The sequence below is a fragment of the Anser anser genome (genome assembly GCF_964211835.1).
Source record: "Anser anser genome assembly, chromosome: 10".
In the NCBI taxonomy this organism is placed as follows: domain Eukaryota; kingdom Metazoa; phylum Chordata; class Aves; order Anseriformes; family Anatidae; genus Anser; species Anser anser.
This window is the reverse complement of record NC_139730.1, coordinates 9,349,415-9,370,117: the sequence shown is the minus strand read 5'-3', so window position 1 is coordinate 9,370,117 and position 20,703 is coordinate 9,349,415. Positions and strand designations below refer to the sequence as shown.

Genomic DNA, 20,703 nt, shown 5'->3' with positions numbered 1-20,703 from the left:
ATAAAAAGTAAGTTGTAATATACCCCTACTTAATAACCTACACTACTGAAAAGCCCTAATGAATAAATTGAATCAACAGAGCCTTTCAGTCTGCTAACAGCCACGTGATATCTCATGACTTGCTAATTCTGTTTCTGTGCAGTGCTCTACTAAATTCTCCTTCACCTTTTCATTCTCTTCCCATGCTCCCCAAGCACAATGGAGTGCTTTTAATAAATGTTTTTGATGCTTCCATTGTGCTACTGCTTTTTGGCTTCTGCTGAATTTGCATGTTGAAATCCTAAATTGAAAAGGAAGATACTTTAAAAGCATTATTTTGTTCTGCTAACATTACTTGAAAAGAGGAAGCTCCTTCTGAAGTTTGATTCATGAAACCACTATAATTCAAAGATTAATCAAATTGTCAAGGTTAAGTTCTCTGCCTGGCACATCTGATTTGTAAGTGGTTTAGCAAAAGTAAGATCTTAGCCGTGAGAGAGTAAGGAATGTCAGGCTGCTATAAAGCTCCTACCTTCACAGACCAGAACTCACTTAAGACTTTGCATTTAACAGTAACAGAGATCCAGTGAAGCACTTTAGATATGAATATCTGATTAAGGATTGAACTTTATAAAGGATTACAGCTCCAATACATCAATCAAAAAGTGTCCCATTACAGAAATCGTTTGCTTCAGTGTATGATACAGCATACCAAATTAAGAGAAAATGGAAGAAATGCTATACAATCAAAATGTGACAAGTTGGAGCTTTTGTAAAATGAAAAAAACGTAATGAGCATGTTAAGATAGCAAAGGGGAGTTTTGTTAAAGCTGTTTCCTTTTTCTCTCAGAAATTTTGTAGAACTATTTTGCTAGGAATTTATTGGTGTTAGAAAAAAATCAACGTGAGGAAGTCTAAATGAATTGCTTTGGCTTGCTTAATTTAGATTATCATATTTATCACAAAAGACATTCTCAAGTATACCACTGAGAGAAAACGGTTGTACAGTGTGCTACAAACTGTCCGGTTTGGGTTCGATGCAGAATTAGGTGGGCACATATGCACTTTTTGCCCAAAATGGTGATACAGAAATAGGAGAAGGCAGATTTTCTAAAGGCTCCTTACAGCCCTGACAAGAAACATAGGCCTGCAAATTCTAGCCAAACCAGACCCATATTTATAAATAAACACAAGACAGCCATATAATAAATCCTAAGGATTATATTTTTTGCTTTTTTCATCTCATACAAATAACCAGGAAAAAAAAAAAGGAAAAAAAAAAGGAAAAAAGATGGTAAGCACTATGTGGTTGGCTGCCTGTTTAAAGGAGCGATATGGCATTCCTGGAGAAGTACACAATCCAGTGTGAATCTGAATTTGGATTTATAAAAGGAAAACCTTGGAAATAGCTCTTCCAGGAGGAGAAAAGAGGTCCCTTTTTCTCCCAGGGAGTGCACTCCTTTCTGGTGTTTTTGATAGGCAATGCTCCTGCAACCCTCATTTATAACTTACTTCTGTCATACCAGTCATAACATTGATCTGCTGCCTGATCTCTCTCTTCCAAAATAAAATCCCCAACACTTCAGAAACTCCTCAGGATTCCCAGAAAGACATGGTGCCATGGCAAAGCTGAAATTTTAAAGTTTCTGGAGAACATGTCAAGTTGAACAAAACCATTATTTTCTGACTCTCTCCTGTGTGTCTTTGGGAGCCTCCCTGCTGATGTGGAAAAATCTGACCCCACTTTACAGGAATATTGGTACCAAAGTTACTGGGCTCCCAGCCTTCCCCACACTGTCATGAAGAAATCTTTCAGGGTCAAACTAAGCGTATTTTCTTTAGTGCACTGAATGTTCTTTTTTCTTTTTTTCAGAATTCCCCCTCTTCTTATGAAGACTTGCAACCATGGCTGAATGCAGCCACAAGTATGGATGGAGGACAACCCAACAGCACAGCCACGCTCCCTTCCTGTGATGTACAGCTCACACTGAAATAAAGGACATCTGAGCTTGTATGTAAGGATACAGAGGGGATGGGGAAGGGGTTGACATGGAATTCAGCTTTAACAGATGGACTTTGTGGTTGACTTGTGATCTTATTTCGCTGGGGTTAATCTCCCTTCCTACACTATTGAGAGAAGCTACTTCTCAGAACTTATTTTGAAGTACAGAGATGAAAAGTGAATTGAATTAATGAATTAAATTGAACAATGAATTAAATTAGAACAATAATTTTGAGAACTGCAATAAGTAATTGTTGATGTAATTCAGCATCATGTTAGCAATTTTTGTATGCTTTTTCACTGATTACATTAGTTAAAAGATGACTGATACTACTAATATATAAAGACTTTCAAGGCTTGGTGATTTTTTTTTATTTTTTATTAAAAAAAAAAGAAAAAAAGAACCCTTTTTAGTGTTTTGCTTAGCACAAAACTTTAGTATACCATAATAGGTATGAACTTAGTTTCAATTTTGGGGTTGGGAAATCTCCGTTAGAGTCACTAGTATATTATGAATTTTATCTTGTAAAGCTTGATATTGCTTTTCCTGTATGTCTGAAGGTATTTCAGAGGAAGGAAAAAATGTAATCTGGCCCATTAGACAAGAATGTGGACTTGAAAAAGCAATAGGATGGTTAGGATGAGGGGAACTTCATGCTTTGCTGCTGATGTATTAAGGTAACTTCTTCAAGCTTCTACCTCATCACCTGGGTAGAAAGCAACAGAACTAACTTGCTGAAGGTCTGTGGATTGCGCTCACTTGAAAGTCTACAGAAGGGATTGTTGCTTCTTTTGTGATTCTGGCAATCACTATTAGATATTAGCAATAACAGTGTCAGAAATGAGCCCAAGTTGCACATTCATACCTAAACAATCTTGCCTATGGGAGAAAATTAGGAGAAATAGAAATCCTTGAATGAAATACTATGTTGTGCAAATATTAACTGCACTCTTACTTCTGTGAAGAGAAATAATAAAAATAAAAATCAAAATCACAGCCGTTAAGCTCATGGGTAAGCAGAGGACTTAATAGCTTAGTGGTCAAAATACAGCTCTCTGGAGACTGGCAAGATAGAATAAAAGATGGGGAGAGACGTGGGAGGCCTTTCTCACTGCCTGAAGCTGCTGAGCTGAAGAACATCAGGATCGAGCACTGCCTTCAATAGTAAATGCTTCAAAAGGTGCCTCTGACTAGTGCTAAGCATCTGGGATGCAGGGAAAACAGAAGCACCTGTTGACACAGGGAAGGAAACATTGCTTCCAGTGCACTCTTCCATCCTACCCCTCTGCAATTCTCCTGAGAAATTTTACATTATACAGAGAGAATTTCTCTTTAGCTCTGCTGCATCAGTTACTTCCTCCTCCTCCTTTGAGCTTTATTAGCTCAAAGACCAAATTTAACCCTGAATGACTTACCTAGTATCTCAACACAGTGGCTGCAGTGAAAATAAGCCCATTAGACCTGAAGATTTTCAGTTAAATGCTCGCTCTTGCTCTAGGGATTAGATTACAGCCCAGGTCTTTAACTAAGGCAACATCCTTTCCAGAGCTGCTGATTCAGGGTTGCATGAGTGACAGAAATATAGGAGCCACCAAAAACATATTCTATAAGTTTTCCAATAAAAATATCCAGAAACATAATGTTACACAGAAAACAATATCACAAGTGCTGGAAAAGCTTTATGATTAATTACCATATTACAGCAAACTGAATTAAAGGTATTGTGGGCATGGACAATTACTTCAAAGTCAATTCTCCAACCCATTCATCTTTACCTCCTGTGCACTCACTGCTTGTCATTTTCTCTTGCCATTCTTATACCTTCAGCATGCCTGATGGAAGTTGTCTGTGGTTTGTAATGCAAACCAAATGTTCCTTCTGTTTCTTTTTTTTTCCCCCTCAAGCTTTATTTTTCCAGCTTTAAATCTAAAAAGTCCTAACTCAGTCTGCCTTCTGCAAACAAAGTACATGATTTGAGCTGTGCTCATTTGGTTCAAATTTTTGGTTGATATTAAACCAAGCATTTACAAGATGTAAATAATTTGGTGTAGCTCCCAGATTGAATGGGAATGCACTACTGTTAACCAGACAATAGGAAAGTTAAAGCTTCTTTACTAGCAAGAGCAAGATGAGTTTTACATTACCAAGTGCTAATAGCGTGATATCTTGCATGCCTTTTTAATCTAGATCTTGTGATCTTCATCAGATTCGTTACTGAGCAGTACTATTAGAACTGAACTGTTGCAGATGTCAAGGATTTCCAGGCAGCAGGAAGAGCAAGAGATTTGGAAATTCTCTAATAAAAGAGCAAGAAACTCTCTGAGAGTTGAATTTACAGTTAAAAAAAAAAAAATCGGTAATTGTAAAATAAAAATTCAAAAGGACAAACTTACAACAGCGAGGCAGACAAACCTGACTCCTGCAGAAGGCTGTTCCTCTTCATAGGCCTGGCAAAAAAAGACAGAGTGAATAATTGAAAACACACTCTCGTGGCGTCACGTGACTTGGTTTCAGTAATTCTGCTCAGTACATTGGAACGGAGCTATTGTTTCCTAATTGAAGAAAATGTCAGCAAGGATAGATAAACAAAAGCAATGGGATGCTGTATTGGGGGAAACTTTCCAGCAAACTTCCAGTTACCCAAAGGCGCTACTCCATTTAAGGGGTTTGTGTAATTTGTTTTTATGCGTTGCTCTCTGGTCCTAGGATTGATGGGGTTCAAACATGTTGAACCTACAGGGGAGCATGGGGGAATCTATATTAATCAAGGGCAGGATTTGCTGCTGGGGGCTGAGATGGCAAGCATGTTTTACACAATTTTTTTCAGATATTTTAAAGATTAAGCTAGTAACAATTTCATACGCAGCTTCTGCTCCAGGAGCAAAAATAATAATAATAATAATAATAGGAGCTACTTTTGAATGCCAATTCCTTGTGTTTTTCATCACAAAGTGTCATGGTCCCTTTAACCTGCTAGTTTTTAAATACTCTCCTCTTCATGGGCTAGACTGCACCTTTGTGATCCAGCCTTATCAAGGACTCAGAAAATTGTTGCTCCTTCCATGGAGTATGTGGGAAATGAGAGCTGTGCCACAGATTGCCCATTTTCTCAATTGCACCTTTAATATGCTGTGAAATAAATCGTTCATAGTCCCTTCTATTATTATGGCAGCTCCTCTCACCAAAACGCTGCTTGAGTTGCATCCACTGTCAGTAGTAGGAGCAGGCAGCCACCTTTTTGCCATGTCCATAGGCATGCTCAGCTGTTTTTCATTCATCAGTCTGCTCTTCTCTGCCTGTCGATCCCTAGCTCTGCTCACACATTGATGATTAGCAATCTTCCTTCAGAAACCTACTTTCTCTCAATGGTGTGACTGCTTTCAGGGGAAAGTAGGAACAAGTTACATAGAGAGTTTGTAAATTAAAAAAATAAAAATCTCTGAGACAGCTAATGCTAATTTATTGAAATAGTGAGACCTCTTTGGAATGTTCTCACAAACCATGCATCCTATACTTTTCTGGAAAATGTAAACAGAAAGCCGAATTTTACATTCAGACCTGTCTGGTCATGGAAATGGCCAACAAGAGTGTTTAGACACCTGCTGCCCTTTGCATTATGAGGCTCGAAGATCCTGGTTTTATTGATCTCTCACTAAACTCTCAAAAGAGAGTTTTAAAAGGATTGTAAAAATTTTGCTGACATGGTCTCATGTTTAGTGGTCTCCTGTGACTTCTAGATAAAATGTGGACTGTGAAGACAAGCATCTGCTCCAGGAGAATGACATACTGGTACAAAAAGTGAAGCTGAAATTTCTGCTTTGTACAGCACCTACAGTAGCCCTGAAACTCTCTGTCCCTAACAATAGAATAGTGGTTAACTTGTATTTTAAGTATTTACAAAAAAAAAGAAAATTTGGCATTATTTTCCCAGCTAATGGGTTTTCAGGTATTAGTTACCCTAGGGAAATATGTTGTAAAGGACACAGTTTTAACTTGAATCACTAGATGACAATAAACTTTACCACAGTCTTTTAAATACTAATCTTTAGAAGAATCATGATTTGATGCTGAGTAGTGAACAGTGGATATCAAGTAGCTTTCCTGGAAAGGTCAGAAATAGGGATGTGATTTTCTGTTTTAGGAAACAGTTCTGCACTGTGTTTGAATAGAGAGGATATTGGCCTTCTATATAAAATGGAATTTTATAAGTTCTAGTACTGTGAAAATGAAACATCACTGAGGCAGCAGAGCCACGTACTGTTTACCATTTAACTGTCTTACACTGTAACACACACATGTTTTTGTTTAGCAATAGAGAACTCATTCATGCAAAATCTCAACAGTCCCTGTATTTTGATCCAAACTGATTGAGCTGGAAGCTCAAAAGGATTGGAAAGCTTTTTTTTTTTTTTTTTTTCCCATTGTCATATGCTATTGCATTTCCTGACTATGAGCTGAATTCTGTAGTTCCTAAGCCACTGGGAGTTTTGTTCGTTCAGAATCTGGACTTCTGCCAGGGCCAGCAGCAGAAACATAAATATCACAAGGAGGGGCTGTTTTTTCTTGATGTTTCACTGTAACCTTTTGCAATTTTTTCCATCTTCTCTGTACAGTAATTGTTCAGTGCCCAGTGGTGAACAGAAAAGCATGTTTTAAGAAGCCATAAGGAAAAGGAGAGAGGGAGAGAGAAACGCTGCTGCGCCTGCCGTGTTGCACTAATGGTATGCTTTGATATTGGATCTTGTGGTCAATCTTCATTACATAGCTCAAAGTTATCGTACTAGGAAAATGCCAATGAACACTGATCAGAGGCTGGGATTTTGTTTGAAAAGATTGAAGTGATGTGAACTCTCTCTACAGAAAGGAGCTGAATCGTTAAAGGTTTATGAAATAATAGTTACTATGGGGAAAATCAGCTGGGTTTCTTTACTCTCTTCTCATGTAAGGGACAGGAAAGGAAGAATGCAATAAAATGAAGAGTTCAAATAAATAAAAGGAAATACTTGAAATCTAAAGCATAATTATTATGAGGAACAAGAAGGTAGAAATTATTAGGTCTTTGAAGTTAGCTGTTTTGCCTTTGATTTCAGTGGGACACAGATTTCACCCCAAGAGGTGAGTAGATTAAAAAAATAATAACTGTAGTTAAAGGAAATAGCATGCAGAAGGGGCAGCAACTGTTGCTTCAGAATAAAAGTCAAACAGTACCATTCACAGGTAGAGTGATACTTCTGCCCTGGGGTAGCGTCCTAGCTACCACAAAGTGGAGACACTTTTCTGAGAAGGCAATAGAGGAACCATTGAATTTATTTTTTTATGAGAGTTCTGTTTTGCCTAAACTCAAGATGTGTCTGGAACCACAGCAGATACAGGAGCTGATCCTTCCTTCCCTTCAAATTATTTTCCAAATCCAAAGGTTTGGATTGTAGAGGACAAATTTACAGACTATTCAGTACCAAATATTTTGCCCGTTGCTACTGGTGATAACCTTTTCCAAAAAGCAACATATAAATTTAAACAGAACGTTTGCACTGGGCAAAGCAAATCTAAGTAATGATGGAACTTAGCCTCTGTCCTGATCCCCTCCCAAGTCCAAGCAGTGCTTGTGTTAATAGGAGAGAAAGCCAATAGTTTGAGGTGTTCTAGTTTTTGTCCTGTCCTTACATTGCTCAGCAAACTGATGAATTAGTTTTGCCTTGAGCACAGTGACAGTTTTCACACATTGCCACATTCCAGACAACAGTTACGTTGCACAAGACAGTCTCTTCCCTCATTGCTGCTAAGCCAGGACTGGATTAGTCATCTCTGTCTTGGGTTTTGCAGCTTTCACTCTGCCCTTCCATCCATCAAAACACAGCAACATAAGAACTGGCACATTGCGTCACCCTATAAGCACAGTTAATCCAGTATTTTCTCCAGCAATGGCTAATAGCAATTGCTTCAATAGAATTACCTTGGAAAAAAAAGTACTCAAGAGGTAACTTGCTTTCAGGAAGAGTTTCTTCTGAGTGCCTTGTTGATAAGAGTAGGCTGGCACTCTGAGGTTTTGTATGAATTCCAAAACTGTTGGAGCTTTTTACATTATGATTGGATAGTATTGTTTTAAGAGAAGCTACATGAGGCCATAATGGATAAGTATTGCGCTATGTCAAATTAGGTAAATCTCTTTCTAATTCTTTTCGTCACTTAGTACCTGCTTTTGCCAGGAAGCATAAAGGATATTTCTTCTACAGATGAAATGAATCTTGTGTAGTGTAACTATAATCTACCCATTTCTGGCTCCCATTAAGTTTTGATTACCCAGAGGCAATGAGTTTCATGTGCTACCTAAAAATATACTTCTTTGTAATTGTTTCAAATTTGTTGCCTCTAAAATTTGTTCAGTTCTTGTACTAGGAAAAATACCCTGCTCTTCAAGTCTTTGTAGAATTCTTTTCTCATTTATCTCTGTACTGATGTCATCCTCTATTCTCTGCATACTTTTCTTTCCTTCCTCTGCCTCTCTTTTCTCTCAGCCTCATGCTGCTCTCATATATTTGGATCTCCTCCTTTTTCTTCAGATCCTTTTTTAAAAATCGACTTCCTTGTGTGAGCTTTATTACCCGACTCTTTCATAACGATCCAGTTCTGCAGCCTCCTAGAATCTTTTCCAATGGAGTGCCACCCTTTGAGTTAATTAAACTTCCTAGACCTGGTATTCCCAAATACTTTATGTTGCATGACATGCACTTTCGCTGTGCATGATTACTAACCTTATTCAGGTGTTCTTGCTTGTTGTAGTCCCTTAGAGAGAACCTGTAAAATAGTGCTTATGTAGGTCCATGGACGAAGATTTAATATGAAGCGTACTCTCATCAAAAGGTACTTTTGCTTCATCTCCCAAACTCTGTTACTCTATGCATACAATGCTTTGTTTACAGAAAAGTAACCTATGTGATATAAATACTCCATTAAAAGCATGTCTAATTGAACAATAACAGTAGTGTCAGTGGTTAGTGCATTGACTTTAGCCATGGTATGGTGTATCACACACAGCAAGAATGGTACTCTTTAAACACGAGGTTTTGAGTTGTGTTTATTATTTTAATATTTTTGTATTGAGTCTATAGACTGCATAAATGATTATGTTGGGCTTAGAGAGATACTACAGGATGCTTGTGTCTGCACTATGAAATTACTAAATAGCTGGTACTGAAAAAAAGGTCCATCAATTTCTTTAAAGCCATTGACCAATACAGAGTTTATAAGTTACTGCAGCACAAGAGTAGTAAAAACAGTATGTGAGCTCCCCTGTATGGTGTCATTCTAATTTAAAACAAATATTTTAAAAAGTTATGACTTTACCTCCTCATTCCACATTTCCAGTCACATAATGTTCCTTTTTCATCTGACTTTGCATTCCTTTTGATTTATATTCCCCTAAACTGTAAGCTGAAATAAGGGGCCCTTTAGGTTGAATGAAAGGGGAATTATCAATTGCCAAAACTATGATTTATCAGGCAAAAAAAGCAAAGGGCAGAAGAAAAATGAACTTATTCCACATATAAAAATCATATGAAAATTTTCTCTGTATTTTTCATTAGTTCAGTATAAAAGGTATATTTAGACCTGTCTGATGCTGCATTTTTATTGTGAGTCTCTGCATTTTGCCATATTTGTTGCTACTACCTTTTCCTTTATGCCTTGAACAGAGAGATAGGAATGAATGGAAGTAATCAAAGATGAATATATTTAGTCCATTTGAGTACTAGTGGCAGAATTTGCTCCATATTTTACTTTCTGTCACACGCACCACTTTCTATAACCTGATCTCAGCCTCACTGAAGTCTGGGGCTTTTTATCACTTAGCATCTCACAGGTAGTATGCGTGGTCCTGGCTTGGTTGCTGGGTTTGCTATTTTTTTGTTTTTAATTTAGCATTGTCAGTGGTTGATGAGAAATTATGCAATCTCTTTCTTGTAGATACCTATGCCTGAATAAGATGACTTTACTGCATTTATAAGTACAGTAGTCATTTCAGTTGCAAGGCTTTAGCTAAAGCTACTTCTGAGCATTTGTCATTCCTGATGCCTCAAAGAGGCACAGCTACTTAATACAGCCACTTCTCTGCACTAACAAAACCTTGACACACATTTCTTTTGCTTTACTGTGCCTCTAAGGCTGTGACAATCAGAATGAGTCTGAGTGGATGGTTTTTATTTGTGGTGTTGAAGGTAACAGTATAAAGCTCCAGTGGCAGCTGTCTCGCTCTTGACTGCATGCATTGCTCACTAGCATCATTGTTGACAGCAAGATGAGACTAAATTACCGTACATGTTTCTTGTGGGTGAAATAATATAGTCTGTCAGAAAAAATAGCTCCCTGGTAAGACACAAAACATAATGCTCCTGGCGCTTCATGAGATCCAATGATACCTTGCCTGAGTGTGTGATTGATACTGGAGCCAAATTTAGCATTCTAAACAGTCTAGGATCTACTGTCTTTGGGAGACAGCTTTTCTCACATGTTTTGAGATCAGTCTACACCTTCAGAGCAGTATCTAATGTTAAATAGCTTGGAGTTAGTGACCAAGAGGCCTCAGATGACGATTCCTGACCTGGGATTTTTTATTTTTTTCCTACAGATTTTAGGTTCAGAAGAAGTTGTTCAAATTAATTAGTCTAATTGGCCTGACAAAGAAAATTTTAATCTGTTATTCCTGTCTTGATGGCAACAATTTCTGCTCCGGGTAAAGCATATCTTTTAAAATAAGCATCAAATCTGAATGTGAAGACATTATCCCCCCAATCTTGAAAACTTGTTCTAGCCATATATAGATTGTTAGTTACTATTTCTTTTAAACATCTCTGTATTCAGATACTCATTTGCATTTATTTACATATTTGTCCAAAAGAGCTTGAATAGTACTGTTATGGCACATTAAAAACCATGATCACTTCCCTAGCATTTTTTCATGAAGATCAGTAGGTGGTGGTCGGGAGGTGTCATGAAACGTTATTGCATGTCCTAATATTTTATTGTTTTTATTTTTGTGATGACATCAGTTTTAACACTGAAAAATAACTGTTGGTTCCACAGTGTCTGTAGTCCAGGGCTCCCAGAGAGTGGGTAATTGAGATCCGTTGCGTTAAGGAGTGGAAGGGATACCTTATTCCATAAGAAGTAGTTATAACTCAGATCACAGCTACTATATTTATTTTGCAACTGATGTAGGGGACAAGAGCAGCTGTGAGATCAGATTATGCAACAGTTTGTCTACCTCCTCACTGCATGTCTGTCTTGTGAATAGGAAAGGCTCTCTGGATGGCTGTCTGGGTATGTGCAAAAACCTGGTATGTCTGTGAATGTGTAAAACAGCACAGTCAGGCTTACAGATTGCCATGTGCTAAAGCAGGCTTAGGACTCAGGGCAGCCACTGAATGATGACACTGGAGCAGAAATGAGCTCAGGCAGGTCAAATTTTCAATGCCTTTTTCCTCACATGTGCCCATTTTTGAGTGGGAATCCAGAAAATATCTAGTGTTCTCTCTGTAAGAAATAATGCTAAATCTTTTGTCTAAACTCAAGTATCCCAAAAGAAACAGTCTTTTCTGGAATTTGAGTCCCAAACGATTGTCCAACATCATGTTCTAAGACAACCATACAACCAACATTGTAACCCAAGATTTCCAGTCTGGTTTTCTTTCCATTTTCTTCAACATCTTTTTAACCGATTATAAATATTGTCTTTTAATTTGTGATCTTAAAATACTTGACTCAAACATTCAAGAGTTAAGAATATCCAGACTTTTGGGGGTAGCATACAAGAACAGGAGTTTAAAAGTTGTTGGTGGTTGTTTGGTTTTGGTTTTTGGTTTTCCTGTTTCTGGCCAAAACAAAGGATCTCTATGTATAATATGTTAAGTTTTTGTCAATATCAGTGTAGGCTGACCACTAATCTTGGGCAATGACTTCAAGTACCTATAATTGAACCTTATCTACCATATCTAATACACACCACTCACTCCATAAAACAGTAACAATATGCCCCAGCCCATTTTTCAACAGAGCACTGTACTGTGAGTCTGGATATCTCCTTCCAGCTCTGATAGCGACCTGATGCTTTAACATCAGATAAGTTTACTTCCCTGTGCTTCTGGATCCCTGTCCTCATCAATGCAAATGAGTTGTGGCTGTTACCTTCTTTCTCAGATGGGTGGGGATTTCTCTGATAAAAAGTACTAAAAGAGAATTAAGTGATATTCTTTTAATTAGACAAAGCAATTAACTACTCTTAGAAAACAATAAGTATTTGCTGCTGTCAAGTAATGATATCCTATACCAACCCATCTCATTATGCAGAATATATTTCCTACAAAGTTTATTCTGTATGGTAATTCCAGAAATATCAAAGCAGGAAAATATGCAAGTTATTTTACAGTGTACAGTGTGTGTCATACTGTAATACAGGCAAGGTAAATGTTATAACAGTACTAGAAAAATACAAGGAGCAGATCACATCCTTGGTGCTCTCTAATAGCAAAACCGTGATGAAGTGATGAAGAGGCCATGGTCCGTAGGGTCTGTCCCTCAGCATAGATTGAAGCAATTTGACAGCCGCAGAGCACTATGTCATCTGTTCCCAGCCACAGGATGGTATGGTGGGGGAAGAGGGGAGTGTTTTGGCCCCCACTTTCACCCTGACAGCAATCCCCCTGCAGAGAGCCTCTGCACTGACTGCGTCTCCCAGGGGGCTGCTGGCCAGGAGGTGTGCCCTTGGCTCACAGCTTACCAGCTGCACAACAAATGAGGTTACGCTGGCAGTATGGACAATATATCATCAATGTGTGTGTTGTACTAGCCTGCGTGTTTTTTCTGTAGGCTCATACTGTATGAATCAGTTACTAATGAGGCTCATAACAGAGGGAACTATTAAGCGAGCATTGCATTAATAATGTTGGCACAGTTCCAAGACGACAGATGTTATTTATAGTATATGACTAAACAAATATGCATCCCCTTTGAGTCTGAGACTCTGGACCAATTTACTGATTTCCTGTATAGGCTAGTTCATACAGAGATTCAAGTAAATAGTGCATTTGGATGTCTTGCCTGGAAGTATGTTCTGAAACATAATAATCATATTAATATTTAATTGTAAAATGGATTGGAAATGCGCATGCGTTTTCAGAGGATTAGATAGTACTCCTATCCAGTTCTCATGAAGACATACATTTTTCTACATTTCTTCTTTAAAGAAAAATAAAACATTTAAGAGTAAAGCTTGCAGCTACACAACATTTGAAGTGAGCAGAAAGTTTAGAAACAATTCTGAAAAAAGAAAAGTACTTAGCAAAAGCTAAAAAATATCCCATATCCTCTCCTCTATATCCTGTTTTGAAATTAATTGCTTTCTCTTTTTTATGAAGATGAATTACCATTGAGAGAGAATTTGTAAATTTAAAATGCATTTGAGCAATGAATCATTTGATTTATGTTTTTGTTTCTTTTCTGCCTCCCAATATTGCAGGTTTTAAGAGGCCTTCAAAACTGAAGAAAGCTACAAGCTCACAAAATTGTCTGGTACAGTCTGCTGACTTTCATATGTGTCAGGAGAAATAGGAGAAATATACAGCAAAGCAAAAGTGACCTAAGTTAAGGTACTTCCGTGTACAGCATCTCTCTTTTAAATCATAAGACTGATAATTCAACAATAATAACTTCCTTCAAATTTCTCATATAACTTAAAAACAAAACAGTGAATAGAAAGGCAAAAAATATATAGTTTGTGAAATACCTCTGGTTTTATGTCTTACCTGTTTACTCTTCTCATTTAAATTGTCAAATAAAAACAATTGAAAATGATACATACTGACATATAAAAACAGTTGACTGTATGATGCCCAAATAATTTGATATAAAAATATTACTTACCATTGCCAAGGTTCTTCTTATTTAAGTTCACTATTATCATTCCTTCTTGGACATGATATATACAGCAGAGTCAGTTCCCAGTGTGTTAAATACTTGAGAAAATAATAAATGCAGTGTAACTCCACAGTGTTTGGATATTTGACTGTAACTCCTAAGCATTCAAAGTGACTACTCAATATAACAATTTTTCCTCAGCAGAAAATGCCTTGCTATTTGCCAGCAAATCTTTAATGCTTTAGATTGGGTATTTCCAACTACCGCCCTACTTGCTAGGCAGATGTGTATAAAAGAGATGTTATTTCACTGAATCAACCACTGAGATCGTAACCCTTTTCCTGTACCACAAACAGAAATGTAAAACCTCAAACTTTCCTTTTGGACTTTTACTGACTTGTGTCTGTTGTAAGAAAGCAAAACACAACTAGTCCAAGGACTAATATATGGAAAATGTGTTAAAATGCTTTAGATCATCTCATTGCTTCTAATCCCTGCAATTCATTGGTTAACTGGCTCATTCTGTGTTTATGTAGTTGCATGGTACAAATACAACACCTAAACTCCTTGCCCAAAGTTGAAATGATTCATTTATTACTCCTAACCTTAAAAAAAAAAAAAAAAAAAAAAGGAAGAAGAAAGAAAACACACAGTGCTCATTTAACCCAAGCGAGTGAAAACGCCTTTCATAAGCTCTGCAAGGGTTTTGGGAGGTTGTTCTTTGGTGAATAAAGTCTGTGTAGTGGAGCAAAAAGTTTTGTCTGCGGATGGCAGAATTTAAACTAAACAGATAAACCGGGACCCTTCTGCTGCATGAAAAGAAGATAATAGTAAAGAAGGTGCAAATGTTATTCATATCAGGTCACTTTTGAGAGGGATTCATTCTTTTGGGGAAGGGAGAGGAGGCAGAAGGAAGGAGAAGGGCAGGAGGGAGGAGGTATGTTTGTGAGGGTTTCTAAGTCCCTGCCAGCACTCTGCATTCTGAAATTACATCACTGGTCAGAGTTTGTTTATGTCTTTTTGTGAGGTAATTACTCACCTTAAACATATAATATATAGGGCTTTCCATCTTCTGTGTGCTTATAAATATTAATTAATTAAATGTTACAGCCACTGTGGAGAAAGCACAAGAGACGTAATGACTGGGGGCCATAGTAAATAGGTGGAAACCAGGACCGAGTAAAGACATTGCTGCTGCTGCTTTGCCTATACTGAGGCGAAGAAAAGGGCTATGTGGTAAGTCACAATTCCATAGAATGTACCCCACTGTCTGTACCATACTGGCTGTGGAACCAGTCACTTACTGGGAGAAACAGGAATACGATGAGTAACCCTTGTTCTCCGACCTGTTTTCCAGCCGTAATACAAATACCTCTAAGCACAACTCTGATGGTATTCTGTGGTATTCTGCCTTCATTCATCATCTTCTCCAGATGGGCATTAGGCTTAATCAAATTCTAGCACTAACAGCTTGTTTCAGGACCACAGCTGGAATCAGCATGTCTAGACTAGCACTGATTTATTCCTGGCTCTCAGACCTATGTGCAAGCTACTATTCCATATGCTTTTTGTTAGAGGTAATAATGCCATTTCACAGCATAACTTTCTTTTCTTCTTTTTTTTTTTTCTCCTCCTCCTTTTATTGAAATAAGAATTTATGGTTATGTGGGAAAGTGCCCTGCCCCTGCTCTGGACAAGACTACTGCCAGTTCTGCTGGTATAGAGCAAGCTTACAAATAAACAAAATAAAGTTCATAAAGGAAACAGTTAAATTTTTTGACTGCCTTCACTCTGTCACAGAAAATGCTAAACACATTTGTAAGTTATATAAAACTGCATCAGTTCATATTTTCCCTTGCTGGTTTCACAGCCCAGAACAGCGTAAGGACCTAGTGACATCTTTAGGCTCTCAGGAGTCTAGTAATAAAAATAAAAATCCTCTGCAGAAAACAACACTGTCTCACTCCACACCCTCCCACTGCTGGGCAAATGAGTTTCCCATTTTCCTCATTTATCCTCAGACTAAACAATGTTGAATTTACAAATCTGACATCTGATTACAGCAAGCACTACGAACCTAGGAACCACACAGGTTGGTGTATATCACTGTCCATAGTTCACAGGACAGCCTTCAATCTGGAATGTCAAGTATTCAGGAGAGAAACCTCTGCCTTAAATAATATCTAAGCGATATATGCACTGAGGTATGCTATAGCCCTAAACTGGGTGGGTGTGTACATGGGGGGTTCCTCTGCCATAAATTAACCTCTGATTTTAGTCTTTCTAGTTTACTGTGTAAGTGATAATGTCAACAACATCATGCATGTCTGACAGTGGTCTGCAGAACATGGGGAAGCGACCTGCTGCATAAATACTGCAGGGGAGGCAAATAAGGGATGTCCAACAGCATCAACAATCCTGACAGCAAAGCTGAAGGAACTAAGCTGGTGAGCTGTGCCTGCAGTGGGGGAAAAGTGGGTCATAAAGTCATGTGGGAGAGCACTGGGATAACTGGTGTGGGACTGTAGAAGCAGCAGAGGGTTGATCAGCTCTGAGATGTGCAAGTGTGGGGCATGAGGAAATGGAAGGGATTAAAGGAAGGGAGGTCTCAGGTTAGGGTGCTGGACTGGACCTGGGGAAGCAGGTGAAATTTGAATAGAAGGTGATGGGTACAGACACCAGCTGAGTGTAAACCAGATAGGAAGTGGCACTGGATTGGGCCCTGCAGACTAGGGTCAGGGGAGAGCAGAGAGGAGGCTTGGTGAAGAACTGCCCCTTTCCATTTTTCTCAGCAGTAACAGAGAAATGACGCATTTGTGCTGGAAAGAGGCCCATCAATAGGCTGTATGTCGTTTTTAAGCCATTCATCTATAGATATGGCAAAGGTAAGTGCCTCCCACTATCCTTGTTTACAAACTTATGAACTGAGGAGCAGATAAGTTGTTTAAAGGAAAAGAAAATTAATTTCAAGGATGTCACGATTCTGATATGCTTTAAAAAAACTTTCACTTTATAGAAGTTTTTCTATGCCTTTAAATCCACTTCAATTCCATATTTTAGGTGATTTTCAAAGAGTGAAAGCAAAATAAGCTATTCTTAAAACAGAGAATACATTATTGATGTATTTGATGGTATTGTTATTATTTCCAGTATTATTTTCCAATCCATCTTGAATAAAGCCTGACATCTTGTTTGCTTTTTTTGACCACTGCTGTGCACTGAGTAGAAATTTCCATTAAGCTGTCCACAGTAACGTCTAAATCTTTTTCTTGAGTGATTTTGCAAACCATCAGTGTATATGAATAGTTTGAATTGTTCCTTTCAATGCACGTTACTTTACACTTAACCATGCTAAATTTCAGCTGCCATCTTGTTGCCCAGACCCTTCCTTTAGCTTTTGTTTATTTCCTTTATTTCTTTAAGTTACGGCTTTTCTAAACAATCATATGTAATTTCACAGTTACGCCATCTCTGTTGTTGCATGCTTGCTTTCCAGATGGGTAGTAAATACATTATATTAATCCCAGTTTGGGTGTAGATTTTTGGATATCTCCTTGTTAATGTGCTTCCTAGCTGAAAATAGCCATTAACTTGTGGTTTTTTATTTGGTCTTGACTACTGACCCTAAGTCAAATGCTTTACGCTATTTAGAATATATACCTAATGATACCTCTAAAATTATAACTTCATCTCCTTTTGTAATGTCTTTAATAAAGAATTTAATGGAAATTGGCTGTTGAAACTGTGTATGGACAAATACAGCCAGCCTAGCTATAGGCAAAACTAGCATTTACCTAGAGCAGCAGAATGGTTGGGAGTGAGAAAATCGTAATCCTACTGTGCAAGAGGAGTCCCTTCTAGTCTCCCAAGAGCAGCATGGAATAATTCAGTAACACCTGAATTCAGTAAAGCAGCTCCTAGGCGCTTTGAGCCTATCTATTGAACGCACATGTTGTTCCATGCATCCAATCTCCCTTCTCCTTCCTGCTTCCTTGACGCTGGGGAAGCAGCATGTGCAGGTCTCAGACTACTCCAGCAAATGGAAATGAGAAGAGGAGACTGGAGGACTGCAACCCTTTTCTCTGGCTAGCCCCAAGCCACCCACCCAACCTCACTGTGGATGCAGTCTTGGAAATGCGTGTGTGTGTGCCAAGTGTTAAGGGGGAACAGTGTCCTTACCACTGAATAAAGCATTACGTGAGCCACTCTGCCTGGGTAGGGCATCCACTCTTTTTAGAATAGATGTTAACAAGGTGGAAAGAGTTCAGAAAAAAATATATAAAAAGTCTGAGGAGTGTGTATTGCAGTAAGAGACTAAAGAATCTGTTTTATTTTCTTCCGGCAGATTGTTGCAAGATGATTTCTTTGCTGTCTGTGTACATACCTTCATGAGACAGAATTCAGAGGACTGGGATGGAAAGACAGACTTATTTGAATCAGAAATACGGTTTTAAAAAATGTTCATAATTTAAGGTAATTAAAGCATTCTGGAATGTTTATTCTGCTCTGTGAAATTTACTACAGCAGCAATGGGTTTGGGGTATAATAGCTGATCTTCAACAGCTGTTACTCTTGTAACCAATTTGAAGAGCTATTCAGTTGTTGTTTTTACAAAAGCCTGCCCATCTATTCACACTTTGCATTAATGTTCTTCTGGATTGGAAGAATGTAACACAGTAATTTGGCAAAATTGGGTAAAATAGATTCACCTCACTAATGGTTTGTTTTCTTTACCTAAGTGAAGCTATTAGTTATACCTCCCCTGGTGCTGCCCTGATTCTACTCAACATGAAAATGGTACATAGACAATGAATTCAGGGCTGTAAATGCAACACACTTTTTTTTCCATAACTTGAGGCATACCAGGATCTTTGCACAGTAACAGGAACGATATGCAACAAACTATTTTTAACTTTTGCAAAGATCTATTTATTTTTTAGTCTCTAAAATACTATTTCAAGTGAACATTTTTAACTTGGATCAACAGGGGAGAAAAGTATCAGCAAAAAACTTCATAGACTGTTACTGAAGAATATAATTATAGCTATATCTGACTACTAAACTGAAAGATGATTTATTGTTTATTTCTGTGGGGAAAATCTCTGTTCACGTTCAGATGTTTCATGTCATATTAGATTCTCCCCAGGCACAGATAGCCATACAAATTTTAAAATATTTTGAACAGCTTTAGTTTATGTTCTTCCTTTTTCTCTGTAGTTTTGATTTCATAGATATGTTTTGCAGGCTCTTTAAGAACTCTTTCCTTGCCTATCAGTTCAGTTTCAACTTCACTGTCCCACCCTCAGGAAGCATGTCTTAGCCAATGGTGCTGTTATGTTGCAGGCACAATGTCTCCAGCTGATGAATACTCTCTTCATGGCAGTTACACAGGAGAATTGTCCTCAGTTAATTACACTGTTCCTTTAGAAAAATTGCCCTACCCCAGCACATTAATATGTTCTTTTTGTACAATAACTTGAAATATGTTTGAAGAATCATTATTGTGCATTTATACTGACTCTGACATCTTTCTTTACAATATGAACCTTGTGTTATTGCAGAAAACCTAAAATTGCTATAGGTTACATGGACCGACCAAATAACCTGCATCACTTACATGTAACGTTTAACTTCTAAAACCAAACAGCTAATGGTTGTGTTGTGTAACAGGTCTAATGTGTGGTATAAATCAACTTTGTTTCAATTCTTTTTGTGATGAATGAATGTTCTGTTCTCAGACATAATTGCTTTGATGAAATGGTTGCTCACATCAACCATATAGTGCACATGGTTACTCCCCAAATCCTTGTTAAGCTAATTTCATAGGAAGCAGGAATTTGTGTTGGTGTTTCTTAATTCTGTGTTAAGCCTAGTGTTCAGTAGAAACCATTCACAAGTCCCAGAGCATGATACTGTTTAAAATCATTAGCACTTCAGGACAAAATTCCAAAACCGCCTAACATGGCATAATCAGTTGATATATGCAGTTAGATGTTAATTAGCATGGGACAGAGGAAAATGTTAAAATACAAGCACTGCTGGAAGCATCAACATTTTCAATGAGCAGTGAGAACAATAAGGTATGTTTTATCAAAGGTCATGCACTGCAATTATTGAGATAGTTATGTGGATGCCTTTTAAACAAATTCTCACTTGTGCCTGAAAAAAAGAATGTGGGGAAAAGACAACAGATCCTGAGTATTTTTGTCATGATGGAGTTATCAATTTTATTTTTAATTAAACTTGTGAATTTTGGTGTGATTTGACACCAAATATATGCAGAAAGACTTTGTGGTACATTTTAGAATGCCAGGACATTTATGAACAATAACATTTTATTTGCAATATTTATACGGTGCTTTGGTCAGCACCTAGAAACCATCCACAAAGTAGTTCTTATTATATCCTTTACAAAGGAGTTATGCCCATTTATCAGGCAAGGATGCTAACACATAGGTATGGTAAACTAAGGATGAAAATGTACCTGATACATGTATGACAAAGTGTGAAATAGGGTACTGTTACCCATGTTAGCTAGGGAAACGGAAGGAGTTTTCACTTTCTTTAAAACAGTGACCAGAAATACAAAGATCAAACCTAGGGGACTTTTGGCCTTGGCATTCTCTTTATTTATTACCTCTATCTACCACGATCACTAAACAAAGATGATGCCATAAAACCAAAAGACAGAGTTAGTTACAGTCCTTCACCTGGGCTTCATCCGTTTACCATGCACGTAGAAAACTAGTCCACTCCCATTTTTGTAAGAAATATGTTTTATTATTTTATTATGAGTTGTGATTTTATTTCGTAA

General features: G+C 37.7%; 1 protein-coding gene and 1 long non-coding RNA gene across 8 annotated transcripts in view; one reads left to right on the top strand and one right to left on the bottom strand.

The window, feature by feature from the left end:
- IL16 (interleukin 16) overlaps positions 1-14,078 on the bottom strand; it is a 47,780-nt gene extending 33,702 nt beyond the window's left edge. For 3 of the 7 annotated variants that reach the window (XM_083849919.1, XM_083849920.1, XM_083849922.1), the window contains exon 1: positions 4,127-4,429. In XM_083849919.1, the coding sequence (XP_083706045.1) occupies positions 4,127-4,185 (59 nt within the window). In that variant the 5' untranslated portion in view covers positions 4,186-4,429. Of the gene's footprint in view, positions 1-4,126; positions 4,430-13,895 lie in introns of those variants that run through there. The other 4 variants (XM_083849921.1, XM_083849923.1, XM_083849924.1 and 1 more) reach the window with 2 other exon arrangements.
- LOC310904753 overlaps positions 1-20,703 on the top strand; it is a 41,483-nt gene that overhangs the window by 16,373 nt on the left and 4,407 nt on the right. Inside the window, exons 7-13 of the long non-coding RNA XR_014588598.1 lie at positions 1,853-1,994; positions 6,596-6,703; positions 13,492-13,621; positions 15,000-15,125; positions 16,224-16,336; positions 16,682-16,774; positions 18,235-18,362. This is a non-coding gene — a long non-coding RNA (uncharacterized lncRNA). The remainder of the gene's footprint in view (positions 1-1,852; positions 1,995-6,595; positions 6,704-13,491; positions 13,622-14,999; positions 15,126-16,223; positions 16,337-16,681; positions 16,775-18,234; positions 18,363-20,703) is intronic.